This window comes from Choloepus didactylus, chromosome 21 (genome assembly GCF_015220235.1).
Source record: "Choloepus didactylus isolate mChoDid1 chromosome 21, mChoDid1.pri, whole genome shotgun sequence".
NCBI classification, from domain to species: domain Eukaryota; kingdom Metazoa; phylum Chordata; class Mammalia; order Pilosa; family Megalonychidae; genus Choloepus; species Choloepus didactylus.
Window position 1 is genome coordinate 20,643,178 of NC_051327.1, and position 15,506 is coordinate 20,658,683.

General features: G+C 38.2%; 1 protein-coding gene across 10 annotated transcripts in view; it reads right to left on the bottom strand.

Annotated features, from left to right (window-relative positions):
• Positions 1-15,506, bottom strand: part of LOC119517799 (transformation/transcription domain associated protein) — a 140,613-nt gene that overhangs the window by 102,678 nt on the left and 22,429 nt on the right. For 7 of the 10 annotated variants that reach the window (XM_037814799.1, XM_037814803.1, XM_037814798.1 and 4 more), the window contains exons 6-16: positions 14,417-14,500; positions 12,970-13,026; positions 11,378-11,503; positions 10,303-10,380; positions 10,008-10,096; positions 9,070-9,166; positions 6,433-6,571; positions 3,484-3,562; positions 1,672-1,906; positions 557-917; positions 364-461 (exon numbers count right to left, since the gene is read on the bottom strand). In XM_037814799.1, coding sequence (XP_037670727.1) covers positions 364-461; positions 557-917; positions 1,672-1,906; positions 3,484-3,562; positions 6,433-6,571; positions 9,070-9,166; positions 10,008-10,096; positions 10,303-10,380; positions 11,378-11,503; positions 12,970-13,026; positions 14,417-14,500 — 1,443 coding nt within the window. Of the gene's footprint in view, positions 1-363; positions 462-556; positions 918-1,671; positions 1,907-3,483; positions 3,563-6,432; positions 6,572-9,069; positions 9,167-10,007; positions 10,097-10,302; positions 10,381-11,377; positions 11,504-12,969; positions 13,027-14,416; positions 14,501-14,622; positions 15,428-15,506 lie in introns of those variants that run through there. The other 3 variants (XM_037814802.1, XM_037814800.1, XM_037814805.1) reach the window with 2 other exon arrangements.

Sequence of the window (15,506 nt, forward strand, 5' to 3'; positions counted from 1 at the left end):
CCCCCCCCAAAAGCCCTTATATTCTCTATTCTCACCTTTATTTTGGAAGAGATTTAAAAACAAAAAGAAAAATTCTTTAGATTGCTCAGAACAGGAACAAAATTAGTTTTAAATCTTACATTTCTAAACTCTTATTTTTACAAAATCTCCCTCACAAAATTTACAAATTCAAACCCATAAATAAGAATTCTCTCCATAAATGCAATAAGTAAACCTGGGCATAGAAATACTGTAAACCATATTTGTAAGACATATATAGATCCAAATGATGACAGATCTCTCAAGGCCTGTTCCATCACTAGCATCTCTAATTCTAAGAGGTGTTTTCCATATTCAATAACCTGTTTGAGAGTACTTCCTTACCTGGTAAATATCTAATGCCTGCATTGCATATTTCACAAGTTTTATGTAAATCTGAGTCTCTTTGGGCTGTAACTGTTTGTTGGGAATGAACTGAGCTTCTGGAAAATAAATTACAAATTGTTAATGCAAACAGAATTTTATATCCACTCTAGTAAAAATACTGTTTGTCTGAATAATTAAAGAGCAGAATTACCACCAGGTGCTTTACATGATGTTATGCCCCACGTAATTGTCTTGACACCACAAACCAAGGTTTTTACCAAACTCCGGCAATCTGTGACTTGGAATGTCTGCTTGTCCTCTTTATCCTTTTCCCCTTGCTTCTCAAAGGGAGGCACTGGTGCTGGCGTCACAGGTGTGGCTGGGGCTGAGGATGGGGGTGGGGCAGGGGTTGCAACTGGGGCTGGGGAGGGAGCAGGGCCTGGAGCTGCAGGGGCTGTGGGCACCCCAGGCAAAGCTGCTTCCACTGCTCCAAGTTCTGACTGAGGCTTGCACTTCTTAAAAATGGCGGAGAGCTGGTACCGAGCAATGGTGTGGAATTTGAGAACAAAAACCTAAAAGAGAGAGAAGGTAAAGGGAGAAGACAAAAACCATTCCTCTTCAACAGGCCAAACAACCCTTTCAGATGACAGCAAAATATCACAGAAACCACTGGCAGAGGTGTCCTGCTGGCTTTCCTAGCAGGAGACGACAGGCCATTTCTGGGAACCTCCTCTGTGGCAGGTGTAAAGGAAAATAAATGTGCTATTTTTTCCCAACAATAGCTACACTGAGTATTACTATCTCCATTTTATGGGTGCAGAATCTGGCTCAGGTACAATTAATGACTCGCGTGAGGAGCTGGGCTTGAACCCAGGACTGCGGCTTGTCACTCCACCCCTTCCCTCCGAAACCACATTGGTGGGCCTTGGGTTATTCCTTACCCAGGCATCTGCGTATCTCCCTGAAATGCTGAGAGCTAATTTTAGCACTTTGAGGTTATGATTCTAAAAAATAACTCTTCTAATTACTTTCCAACTACGCTAAGAGCTTTTATGGTTATTTTATTTAATTCTCACGACAAACCTGAGGCAGATACTAGGATTACTGCTAGCAGAAAGATGAGTAAACTGGCACAGGAAAATTAAGAATCTCCCCTAAGGAGAGCTGGCTGGTTAACGGGGGAGCCAGGAGTTGAACCCAGGCATCCAGGTGAGCAGTAGAGCTTCCCCATGAACTCATGCCAGCTGGAGAACTTTGATAACTTCAGCAACACAGGACCTGAAGAGCACTGAGCAAAGGGAAGGCATCTCTCAGGACAGCCGGTACCTCCAGCATCCGCATCAGGACGTCCCTCCCGTTGCCGCTTTCCTGTTCGCTCTTGGAGCGGATGCAGTCCACCAGGTTCAGCAGGAGCTTACAGGACATGGTCTGGATGCTGCTGGGCAGGGACTCGTCATCAATGTTCTTGGCAAAAAGCTGGACAGCGAGCGAGAGGTCGCTGAGGGGCAGGTGCTGGCGGACGTGGTGCACGAGGTCAGCCAGCGTGCTGTAGGCAAGGGGCCTGTGGGCAGAGACCTCCACTAGCGCTAGGGCCACATCTGCATGCCCTGGGGACAGCACGCTACTTGGGACACTTTGTATGTGAGTATCACCTTCTCCTAACTATAGGACTGCAGGGCCCAGGCTTGTCTTGTTGTTTAAACTTTTCCTTTCCAAATAAAAAGGTTAAAATGTCACAGAGTTTCTAATAGATACTAGCACATATAGTGAACACAAGGAGAAGTAACTACCAATTTGGCATTTAACAGGTTTTGTCCCAAAATAAATTGTATATGTGAACTACTATATTGTGACCACTTTACAGAGATATAATAATAATGTCTGGCCCATTAAGTTACTTAACATAATAAATATTTGCTGCCACGTGCAAGATGCTGTCCTAGACACCAGGGATACCACAGCAAAAAAACAGAGTCCCTGCCCTTGTGAAGCTTATTTACAGGAAGGGAGATGTACAGGTAAATAAACTGTACATGTTGACAGTGTTGTGGGACAGGGGAAAAAGAGAACTAGGAGAACCACTATGAGTTAGGGTGCCAGGGATGGACCCTCTGAGGTGACCCTGAAGCAAGGCTCTAAGGGCAGAAAAAGGCCCAGGACAAAAAAAGTCAGGGAAATTTCCAGAAGGAGAAAAGGAGGAAGGACGAAGGCTCTGAGGTGCAAAGAGCCTGGAATGGCCAAGGAGCTGTCAAGGCCAGAATGCTTGAAACAAGCTCGGGGAAGGGAGCTGCAGAGCAGGCCTGAGGCAGGCAAAGGGAGGAGAGAGCAACCAAGAAGACAGGAGGCAAGTGGACAGGGACAAAGCACCTGTGCACCACGGTCAAGAGTCTGGGATTTACCTCGAGGCAACAAAAACCCACTCAATGGTTTTTAAGCAGGAATAAAATGTTCCAACATCCAGTTCCAGAGAGATTCAACCCCAACTTACAAAGAACAACTTGCTTAGTATTTTATAACAATTATATAGAAAACCTAGTGAACAGTGTGTATTAAAGTATTCTGTGTATTTTTCAAACAATCATGTCTCCCTCATTGGAACCAAAAGCTTACAAATGTTGATTCACTTTATATTGTAAAATATTATGAAATATTCATTTTATCTTTTAGAAACACTAAACATGATCAAAACTACAGTTAATGTTTTAAAAAGCTTAAACAACAACAACAACAACAAATAGAATGAAATTCACCAAAATATTACCCATGTTACTGATCTCTTTGTGCAGGACCATAAAGTTTTCTTTTTTCTTCTTGATAGCTTATCAAATATTCCTTTATAATAAAAGACACATTTGCTAGATAGAAGCAGAAAAGCTATTGCTAGTCAGATAAAGTAACAAAAAGTTTTACCTACAATCCTACAATTTAAATCAAGCCATGTATGCCACAACTTCTCCCTTTAAGCTAATACACAAAAAGCAATCAGAGGCAAAGGCCTTCCCCAAAACACCTGCAATTCCAAACCCAATGGGTGAGTAAGGGCCCAACAGCCTACATTTGCTGAAACACTTATAAAGTGCCAGTAAACGCTGTCGTTGACATGTAACCACCCAGATTATCACGGGTTTAATCTCATACCTTAGAGTCTCCCGAGCAGTATATCCTGAACCAATCAGTATGGATTCATCAAACAGCTTGTCCATGCAAGGAATGAACTCTAGAATACAAATATCCATTAATACATCATCAGTAAAACAGATTCTATATTAAATTACTTAGCAGTGCTTTCAGAAGAGCCAGTCTACAGCCAACTAGATTTGAAAAAGGAGAGAGGGGAAACTAGAAAAGTGCATACGCTACTTCAGTCTGAGACACTGGCTCTGCCAGGACACAAAGACCATCTGCTCTCAAAGATGCAGCTGGGATTATGCTCAGTTTCAGACAACGGACATTCCCCTCTCAGAGACTCCATCCCCAATACTTCCCTGGCGGTGGGGAGGACCAATTTCCATTGCCTTTAATGGAAACCCATCGGGAGAAGGGAGCACTACCTCCTAGACCCTCTCTCTCTACTGCCCTGAAGTCAAGCTGCTTCAAGTTTTTGTGGTTAGAGAGAAGCAAGGTATTTCTCCATATAATGTAAAAGATTTAGGGAATTTTATCTCGTTTTCACAGACACGGTCCCACTTCCCTGGATGAGAAACCGCTGGGCTCCTCTCCCTCTGTTCCCACAGAGGGACCTGCCACCAAGCCTCCGCCACGCTCCTGCAGGCCTGAAGACCCAGCCAGGGAAAGGCAGCCGGCAGCCATGCAGGACAACTCACATCTGAGGATGTGCACACAGGGCAGCAACACCCACTTTACAGGCCACCACTCTACTCTGCCCTTTGCACAGTCTGGCTACAAACATCCAAAAAGGACATCTGGATTCCGGAACAAGTCTGACATACAGTCAGCATGAGTAAGTAGAAGTACAGATAGATCTTCACTAGTAGGAAGATCAAAGAAATCTGAGGATCAAAGAAATAAATAAAAGAAATGTATATACTAGAGAGACACAAAATGCATCTCTGGCTCACTTATACCAAAACAAGGTAGCACAGGTACCAAACCAAAGAAGCAACGAGTATCCTTTCTGAAGTCAGAGAAGGGACCGCGCCTCGATGGTCTTCAGTGAATTGGCCAAAAGGCAAGGAGGCGCAGGAGGAAAGACACAAAGGGCTCAGGCACCAAATACAGGAGGGCTGGCTGAGGGGTGAGTAAAAAGTACAAGGAAAAGGAGACGTGATAAGAGAATAAGATGTACAATGCGGGTTTCCATATTCCCTCCGTGACCTAGAATCATGATCTCTAAGAAAATGGATAATTTTGTTAAACAGCCAGGTTTTCAAACCCCTGTTCTTCAGAGCAGTGCAAATGGTTATCATTTGATATTGTTTCAAATGCCAAAAGTAAGGCTAAGTGGAAATTTTAGGGCACATGTAATTGTAACTATGTATATAAATTTTTAAATTTTAATTATGGTTAATATTTAACATTTTTTAAATGTTTCTTTGAATCAAAACTTTTGAGATGTAATACCATTATCTATTTAAGCCCCAGGAACTTCAAAAGACTTCAAAATAAAATATCCTACAATATTTTACAGTAAAGAAAATCAAGCTAATCAGTAAAATGACCAAAAAAAGGGAAGCCTCTAACAAGCTGAATTCAACTCTGATGTGATCTAACATTATCAGACCGTGGAAGGTGGCAGCTTGAGAACCCACTCGATCTTTGCAGAGTGGGTGTTAACACAGACTGAAATCAGGCTTTATGGTGTCAAACGAGAAGGTATGCACTGACAGAACAAAGGGTATCTGGTAATCATGTAAAAGTTTTTTAATCTGTCAACACTTCACCAAGCAGAAACCTCCTGCTACACAGCTCCCCAAACTCACTTCCAAAGTCATTATTCATACAGCAAGAACACTGGTTAATCCAAGAATGGCATTTGTGATATAAGGCATCCACTTCAGAACAAATATACCTAAAAAATATTCCATTTAAAACTCTTCTATTTTGATATTGTTCAGAGATGAACATGGTGGAAAAACCACAACAGGCAGTGGAAGCCGTCACCCTACAGGGGATAACTGGTCAGCTGTGGAGGCGAGTGGGCTGTGATGTGGAAAGGACCAGGGACTTCTCGAGGGCAATGCTCTGTATCTCCGGCTGGGGGTGCACATGCAGATGCGCATTCTGAAAATTCTGTGGAATTGTATGTTTCTTTTGTGCATCTTGGTATATGTGTTAAATTTCCAAAAGTTTTAAAAATGTCTTTTTTCCTTTCAGTTATACCCATATGCAATAATCACAATGTAATTTACATTTTGATAGCAAAAAAAGTAGCTGAGATTTACAATATTAAACCATGTATAAGCACTCAAACTGTGCCCTTTCATGTTTCAAAGCTCTCATATGTAAGAAGCCAATCTCAATTTTATTATCGATGCTCTGATTTACACAACTGTAGCAAATAAGACATTTAATATGAAAAGTTACTGTGGAAAATGATTACCATTTCAAAACAATTAGGATAGAATTCCAACACTTTGGACATATCAAATAAGAAAACAATTTTTTAAATTGCAAATCAATGTAATTGACTGAAATATAATTATCAGCCCAAAGCAAGTATCAGGCTGTGAGTAAAAACAGAACCAATCCATCGTTTCACAGCATGAAGAAAGAAAGCACTATTTTCTCCTCACCTTTTAAAGACTGCTGCCTGTGAGTAAATAAGCAAATAGCTATTTGTAATTTCAAAAAATATGCTGTCAAAAAGGCAGAAAAGTATGAAAAGAAACTCAGAACATAAGCTATGCTAAGGAAATCATCAAACAATTATGAGATTGTGAGAAGACACAGGCAGAAGCCTGGTGCCAGGCCTGAAGAGAGGCAGAGAAAGAACAGAACCAGGAAATCAATAAAGAAAGAAAGAATTTCTGGGGTCTAAAATATCTGGAGGAGCTACACTCGGCACATCAATGCAATGTCAGCGAAGCCCCACCCCAAAGAGGGCATTCAAAGAAGAGATGGACATACGGTTCCTCAGCTCTGTCGTGAGGATGTGCTTTGCGGCGATCAGCAGCTCCTTCCTGAGGTGGGCAGTCTCGGCTGGACAATTTGAAAGTAACTGTAACATTCCTTTCACCATCTGCTGAGAGTACTTAGTTACAAGCTCCTACAAAAATAAGGATTAAAACAACACAGTTAATACTGATAGGTAGGTGTTAAGACAAATCCAAATTTCTTAAGACTTTTAAAAATTCAACTAAGACTAAGCAAGGCTCAAAGGACCCTCATAAAATAACACACTCACTAGAAACAACACTTGGGGATATCACTTGTGTGTGTGTACTAACACAAATAGCGTAACTTTTACATGGTGGAATTATGGATGTTTTCTTTGTTTTTCTCATTTCCTGCACTGTCAATACATAGTGACTATGTACTACTACTTCACTATTCGGGGTGGTGAGAGAAAGAAGGGAAGTAAACACTGAACTACTTTATTGAGGTAAATAAATACTCTTTATTTGCTTGGCCTACTAATAGTAAGGGGTAATTGCCATCACAGTAACCTACAATCAACTCAGAAATAAGCTCTATTCAAACCTTCTCTTGAGGTGTCTGAAGAAGACAATTCACCAAGATACCTGAAAGTGACTAAAATATCAAGGGGTAACTAATTCAGATTTTTCTGAAAACAAATGTTCTAGTTTCTTAGTGTATATTATCATTATCCAGTTCCACACATTAGAAAAATGGGGGGGGGGGGTTTACAAATGCTTTCAAATGCAGTTTTTATTTAAAACAATTTGGCATAAATTTGTTTTCATTTTTATTTGCCAAATAAAATCTTTAAATGATTAAAAAAATAAATCATAACTTTTAACTCAATTCCATTGCCATAGAATTCGGTCAGGACTAAATGTATTCAATACCCTTAAACAAATACGACTATTTACTTAAGAATTTTTTCAAAAACATTGTATGTGACTGATGGGAAATAAGGTATCTCTTTCCTTCATGTCCTTATGATTTAAATAAAGAGAAACCACGACCATAAGCAAACTAAAATCACCCTATAAGCTTCTCAAAAAAGCATTCAATGACTAAAAGGGGGAAAAGAAAGGTAACAAAATAAGGTTACAGTGGCTAAGAGACCTCAAATAGAGTCGAGAGGTTATCCTGGAGGTTTCTCTTATGCAAGCTCCAGCTAGACACCCCAAATGGCCACCGTAAGCCATGCCCTTACCAACAGCAGTTCCCAAATATCTAGGTCTCTATTTGAGATTCTATAAAAGATTCTCTCACTTAAGTTTTCTCTCTCAGAAACTTAAATCCACCAGTGTTCTATGCCAGACAGGTCCTAAAACCCAGAGGCAACAGCCTCTTTAAGAACAACAATCAGATGCAGCCCCTTTCTCCACAGTGTTGACATCCCCTTTCAATATGAACAAGTTAGGGTGGTCACTACCTAGACAGCCCTGAAGATAGAGAAAGTGATTAAACAAGAGGAAGGGGTAGCAACAGGCAAGATAGGATTTTAAAAGGATTACGAATACTGAAACTTTATATAAACATATATATTTTAGATACTAGGGTATTAAAACAGCTAGAAGGAAATAACTGAAATGGTAGAACAATAACCTATAATATTCTTTGAAATTTGCTCCATAGTTATTCATCGAATTGTGCTTTGAAAGTTATCACCTTTCTGTATATATCCTATATTTTACAATAAGGAAAGAACTGAAACTGTAGAACTGTAACCCATAACATTCTTTGAAATTTGCTAACTACTTGTTAAATATTTTGAAAGTTATACTGTTATGCATACATGTTAAAGTTCACAATTTTAAAAATGCATTTAAAAAAACACTCAAAACTTCTTTATCAGATTTATTTGATAATGCCATTTGAAGTTCCAATCTCTGCCACACCTATTTGCCAAAACAACCACCTCCAACAACAGCAAAAGTCATTGAACCAAATATGTTCAGACAAAAGTCTGTATTTGACTCTTTATAATGACTCTGTGCTAAGGGAACAGGGAAAATGCCAAGTGATTGCTAATGCAGGTACAGTATTTCTTTTTGGAGTGAGGAAAATGTTCTGGAATTAGATTGTGGTGACGGTTGTACAACTCCATGAACAAACTATCACTAAATTATACCCTTTGAAGGGTGAATTTTTCAGTATGTGGAATATATCTCAATAACACTGCTTTAGAAAAATTGGAAACATCCCAAGTGTTCATCACCTGGTGAATGGATAAACCATGATACCCCACAGAGCAGATACCATCCAGCAATAAAAAGTAGCAAACTACAACAGCAAGGATGAATCTCAGCATCAAGCCAAGTGAAAGAAGCCAGACTCAGAAGGTTACACCACACACTATAGGATTCCATGTATGTGACATTCTAGATAAGGCGAAACTATGGGACAGAAGACAACTCATCAGTGATCGTCAGGTAATGGAGGTAAGAAGAGAACGACCACAGTTGTACATAAGGGAATTTTCTGGGGTGATGAAATGTTCTGTATTTTGATGTGTTGGTGGTACTATCTTCATTTGTCAACTCTCAGAACTCTATACCTATAAAAGGTGAATTTTACTGTGTGTAAATCATCTCAATAAACTTGACTTATACCAAAAGTTGATGGACTTACCTGATAAATTCTGATGATATAAGCTAAAAATGACAATGTTTTGATCTGAGCAGCAATGAAGTCAGCATACAATTCCTTATTGTAAAGCTTATGTTGCCTGAATGAGAAACGAGCAAAATTTACAATGTTAGCTTTCAACTCTTTAGGTTAACTGAAAATTAATTAAAAGCCTGTAACAATTACTAAATGCCAAGGTTTGCTTGATTTCTACACAGACCAGAACGACACAGCAGCAGGAGTAAATGCTTCTCCACCTCTTAGCGGGACTAAATAACCTAGAGCTCTTCGGGGCGATAAACAGCACAGTCCTCCCACTCATTCCACACCAGTTACAATGTGAATCCCCAAAGCGCCAAGCCCAGATAGATGCCCCATCCGGCAAACGGCTTCCGGGACCAACTCACTCCACGCACTGCCCCCGCCAGGTGTCACAGGGCTGTCACAGGCGACTCTTCCCCAGTGACGCAGCCCCTGGTAAATGTCTCACGAGGAACCTACTTGAGAAATGGCTCCCCGAGAGGCTTCCCAGGATGAACACATGTCGCCTATTCAGCGATTTGGGGTGACAGGAAAGGGGGGATGAAGGGGGTAAAGAACATTCCAGCACTCATGCCGAAAGGAAGAGCAGGAACAAAGGCCTAAAAGAAGAAAGGCCTGGGCATCCTACAGTGGGAGAGAGTACAATGGTGCCTAATGCCATCGCTAAACTTGTAAGATACCAAAAACTAAGACATCATCTCAGCTTTTCAAATAAGGAACTAGAGTAACTATTAACTACCATCACTTAAAAGCAAATTCAGAAAGTCAAAATGTACACAATTTTACCAAAATGTTGTCACTCATAAGTTTCACGTTTTAAGAAAGATGACAGTAACACATTTCTACTGGAATTAAAGCACAGAGAGAGCCAACTATTTCATTGCCCTAACAAGTCTCACCTGGCTTGTGCAGATACCTGAATCGCAATGGTATTCATGATCAAGGGCACAAATTCAGCAACAACATTGTGGATATTCAGCTTGTAGAGCTAAAAGCAAACATACCAGATGTTCATGGTTTTACACTCTGCTATAGCAAAATAAACTGGTACACCAAAGACACTACAGGATTCATTACATTTGTTAGCACACAGGTATCATAGGTGCCTATCTGTCACAAAAAAAAATTAGACGTGAATTACATCATAAAACAAGAAATCGAAAAACCCAAGAAAATAATAAGCAATACACATACCTGATACATTAAAACAACAATAATGGGCAACTCTGCCAACACTTTCAGAGAAAGAGATCCTCTAGGAATGATGGAATGCTGTAACACAGAAAGAGGTAGGACTTTGGTTATCACTGTGACATTTCAAATAGCACAATCCTACTAATAAGCATCACCCCATTAAAGAGAGAATACGGACATATTTGTAAATATTTGTAGTGAAAGATCCAAATTATTTTGAAAAAAGACACAGAACTATAATTTAATGTAAAGGTTTTTATATTTTCCAATGTAATCAGTTATAGACAACTTCAGGAAAATCTGTCAAAACTTTGTGATTCAAATCACCTGAGAAATTTTATGAACTGGCAGCAAAAAGTACAAATTAATACAGTACCTTTTTTCAGAAAACTTATTTAAAATTTTAGTTTCTCATTCATCCTAGCATTCTGCAAACTGAAACATCTGTAAAACTCTTTCAGTAAAACAAATATACATGATAAAATATTTTTATTTTAGCAATTATAAAAATATAGTGAAAATAAATGCTCAAACATGTCATCATGTGACAAGCATTGCTATACAAGCATTACTTTCACAAAATTCCATGAGACAGGCCTTTCAGATATTGAGGAAAAATAAGGTTAGAACTAAGGCTCATCAACTTTCCTAGTTGTGAGTGTAGTGAGACTGGGATAACATTCCAGAGCTCTCTGTCCCCAAAGCCCATACTCTCAGGCACTCACCGGCAAATTCATACACACTTTAAAGGGACTTCGTGAATGACTCAAAGCTAAGAACATAGCAAAGGCCACTTAGCTGCTGCTCTTTCCAATGGGTTATTCTGAATCCCACTATAATTTCATCTTCACACCCTTGTTCCAAGAGCTACCAGCAGTTCACTTTCACCACTTCCAGGCTGCATTCATCTCTCAGACACACATACATCTGTTTACCTTAAACGCCATGCAGTATTTTTTGTTTGTTTTAAAGGCAAAGAAAAAATTTAAGCAGTCTAAAAAATCAACATCTCATTTTTTCCCTCTATCAAGAATGGGAGACATGGACAAAAACAAAACAACTAAAACAAACTCACCGTTCTTGTCTCACTGTCCTCCCGCTCGGGGTTGACTTTCACAGCGACAGTGGTTATCATGCCAACCACTTCTGGGGGAGGAACTGTGTTCTCGGGGATCACCTGAGGGTTCTCAAAGTACCGGTTCTACATAAAAAGAATAGACAGTGTTCTTCCTAAAGGCCAACACAATATTTCTTAATAATATATACCTGAAACTAGGTGGAATAAAAATTATTTAAGTATGTTTAACAACTGCTATAAGAAACCAAAATGTTCAGCATGTTTGTGGGGCACCCACCCCACCATACTTGAGGCTCAGTCATTCATTCCCAATCCCCTAAAGTAAACCCTGTGACCCTGCAGCTGACTAAGCCAACACACACTAAACGTTAACTCTTTACTTGGGACCATAAATTTAACATGTTAGAAACAATGTTCTACACCTCTAACAACAGGAAACAAAACGTTGCCCAAAGTATTTTCTACTCTTTTTCTCCGGCTAATGAAAGATGAAGAAATCATATTATATTACTACCCCTAGTGGGAAGAAACTAGGAGTCAGTCCTTACTAAATTAACTTTTTCAATAGCCTCCTGAATAGAGTTCAATGATGCCAAAGGAGTGAAGCACAGTAGGCATTTTTAAAATCCAGTATCACACTGCCATCCTGAGTTCTCAAATTTGGGCTTCATGTCAAAAAAGATAGCTTTCTTAGGAAAAGCAGTTCTAAGGCTATGACAATGTCAGGTGATACTATCTGACAACTCAGAAAGTAATTAATTTCACATTTTATAAATCCTTAGCAGATTCTATATTCAAAATACCCTTATAATACCCAAAAAAAGTCAATTTTACTATTAATGTAAAAAATTTTTAACTTAAAAAATCTTTATAATAAAGCTGACATGTAAACAGGTTTACGTGCAATGATTTTTACTGAAGCATTTATCTGTGATAGTGCAAATTTTAAAAACTGGAAAACCAGCAATAGGGAACTGCTCAAGGCACATGAATGTGATGGAAAATTCTGGGGCCATTAAGAATGACGACTGCCAGAAAGAGTCGTTGGAATAACCGGTGACAAACTGGTAAGTGCAAGTAATTCTAAAGAGTGAGGATGAGGAAATGGAGGACTTTCCTCTTATACCACACAAGGTTATACTACTGGCATTGTTTGTAAAGAGTTAACAATATAGAAAAAAATTTGATATAGAAAAATACTGAAAACACACACTACTTCCCCAGAGGCTTCAAGATCGTGAGTTCAACTATCTTTAAAAAGTACAAAGAAAAAAAAAAAAAAAAAAAAAACACTCCATGTCAACGGTTGCTTACAAGTGAGAGAATTATGATTTTTTTCAAAATTTCTACAATATATTGCTTTTATATTTTTTTAAAAAAAGTGTTTAAACCAAATAATAAAACCAGAAGAACTCTTTTTTGAAGTGGCTGATTTATTAACCTAGATTCTGGCCATTACTGAACATTTCCCACTCCAAAATTAGCATCCTCCCAATTATTCCCTCAACCCAGCTGTCCCAAATTCCCTTTGGAATAAGGAAGTAATACACAAATATAAATTAAAAATTCAAACTATATTAAAAACTTACCACTACTTTTGGAAGCTCCTTGTAAATCTGCTTTACAAAATCCAAAAAATGATGAATCTAAAAAAACAGAAAATTTCATTATAGGAAGATATTTATAAACAGAAAATGCTTACAATAAACATTTTTTAAAATGTAATAGCCTTAATATATAAGAACTCATAAAACAGGCAAGGAAAATGTCAGACTCAAAATACAAACAGTGAATATACATTATCAGACAAAAGAAATACAAATGATAAGCAAATAGAAAACAAGCTCCTAATTCAGGAAGAGCAAAGGAATGAAAATTAATATAAATACCACTTTTTGACTTTCAAAAAATAGTTACACATCCTGTAAGTTAGAAATTATTTCAAAATAAAAAGTTAATAATAACAATAATAATAATAATAATACACAATGCTGGGAAGGGTGCAAGAAGAGAGAAACTCATATACTGCTGAAGGAACAATAAATTGCTGCTGTCTTTCTAGAAATAAATTTGGTAAAACAATAATACCTTTGACTCAGTTAATTCTACTTCTACAAATGTAGTCTACAAAATACTTTGAACTGTAAACAAACATATTCAGTAATGGTCCTAAAATGAAACTTTTCAAATACCTTAATTATCCAAAAATAAGGATATCCATAAGAATATTTTGTGTCTATTACAATATAACTTTATAAGAATTTTTTTATGATTGTGAAAATGCCTACATATAATGTGAAGGGAAACAATCAGGAAATAAAATATCATAAACAGTATTATTGTAATTATGTAGAAAATATACATACGATGGGGAAAAAAGGAAAGAAAATCACCCAAGACATTAAATATTGTTTCCGAGATGAATTTTATTTCATCTTTATACTTTAATTTCCAACTAATCTACAACAGGCATTTACTAAGGTTATCATCAGAGAAAATATTATCTTGATGATGCATAACTTTGCATGCTTCCTGCTTACTATGTAAGGTGTCAAATCACTGAGCCAAGAACTTTACATTCAATTCTCAAGTAACCTTTTAAAAACATAAAATAATTGTCCCCATTTTCCAATGAGGGTTCAAAAGTTTAGGCATATACCCAATGTCACGTAACTACTGAATTGCAGAGTTGAGATTTAAACACAGTTCAAATTTGAGAACCCACATCTTAACCCTTGCTCATAAAATAAAATGATCAGTAACTCCTGGAACAACAGACGTAAATACCTAACACCCCAGAGCACTGCCAGGCTGCTGGTTAACAAATTTTCACTACTGAACAAACAGCCAAGTACTGATACACAAATTCAAAAAACATCACTGTTAAACCTAGAAAGAATTTCCCCCTACTTAGGCTGTACTTTCTACACTTAAAAGCAGCACATGTATAGTCAATTCCAAAAGACAGTAAAAATGTACACAGCAGAAGGAATTTGTAGACACATTTTATAAATGCTATCAGGATAAACAACTTACTTCTTGTGTGATCGGTGGCCTGAACTGTTTGTGTAGCTCAATAATTATTCTTAGACAAATAAGAACATTTTCTTCATTTTCCGTCTTAAAAAAAAAAAAGCAAACATTTAAAAAAAGAATTATACTTTTTAGAATTTATTTTAACCTAAATATCAGACTACTTCCTAATCATTTTCTGCACACACACCCTCCATAAACCAACTTACATGTGACATGTTGAAATTCATAAAGCCACAGAATGACTGTCCCAGACAGGCAGCCTTCCTGCCTCCAGTGCACCATGGGAACAGCAGCCCCAGCAAGCCCTGCAGAGTAACACTATGGCAGGTGTGCTAACTGGAATTCACGGGAAGTCACAACACAAACTATGTCTTATGGGCCAACTGACCCCTTGTCATTGCTTGAAAACATCGTCAGAGGAACTGGAGAGAACAAACATTTATGGAGCACCCCCCACGTACTGGACACCGTGCTAAGCAGTTTCAAAAGACTCTGTGGGTAGGTGGTGTGCTCCAATTTTACCCAGGAGAAAGCTAAGCTCCCCAGAAGTTAAGCAACTTGGCTGAAATGATATAGCTAATCAAAGGCACAGCCAGGATCTGAATCCAACTCTATTCAACTCCACAGCACATCTTTCCACAGGATCCCAGAAACACAACAGAACTCTCTAACACAACAAGACTAGGAACAGCAAGAAAACAATTTTAGAGTCTAACTTGGCAGGTACCAAATGAATGGGCCCTGAGAATTTGAGAAACTATGGGCGACTACTATGTGTAAAGCATTTGTGCTTGGTCCACACAAAAATACAAGGCTCAATGCAAAAGAACCCTGCTCTGATTAGTTGACCACTGCCCAGCTCATTTTCAATGACTGCCAACATGTTTAGTCAATTCCCCAGTGACTCAAAACAACAGTCTTCAATTAAGTAGTCTTTCTTAACAATTTGGTCAAGTGAGAGACTTAAGAAAAATGGAGGTTAAGAGACAATAAGAAAATTTTTACTCACATGAATCAGAATGTTAATGAAAGGAAAATAGTTGCATAATAGTGAATTTTATGAGAAAAACATTGGAAGTTTTGAATATGC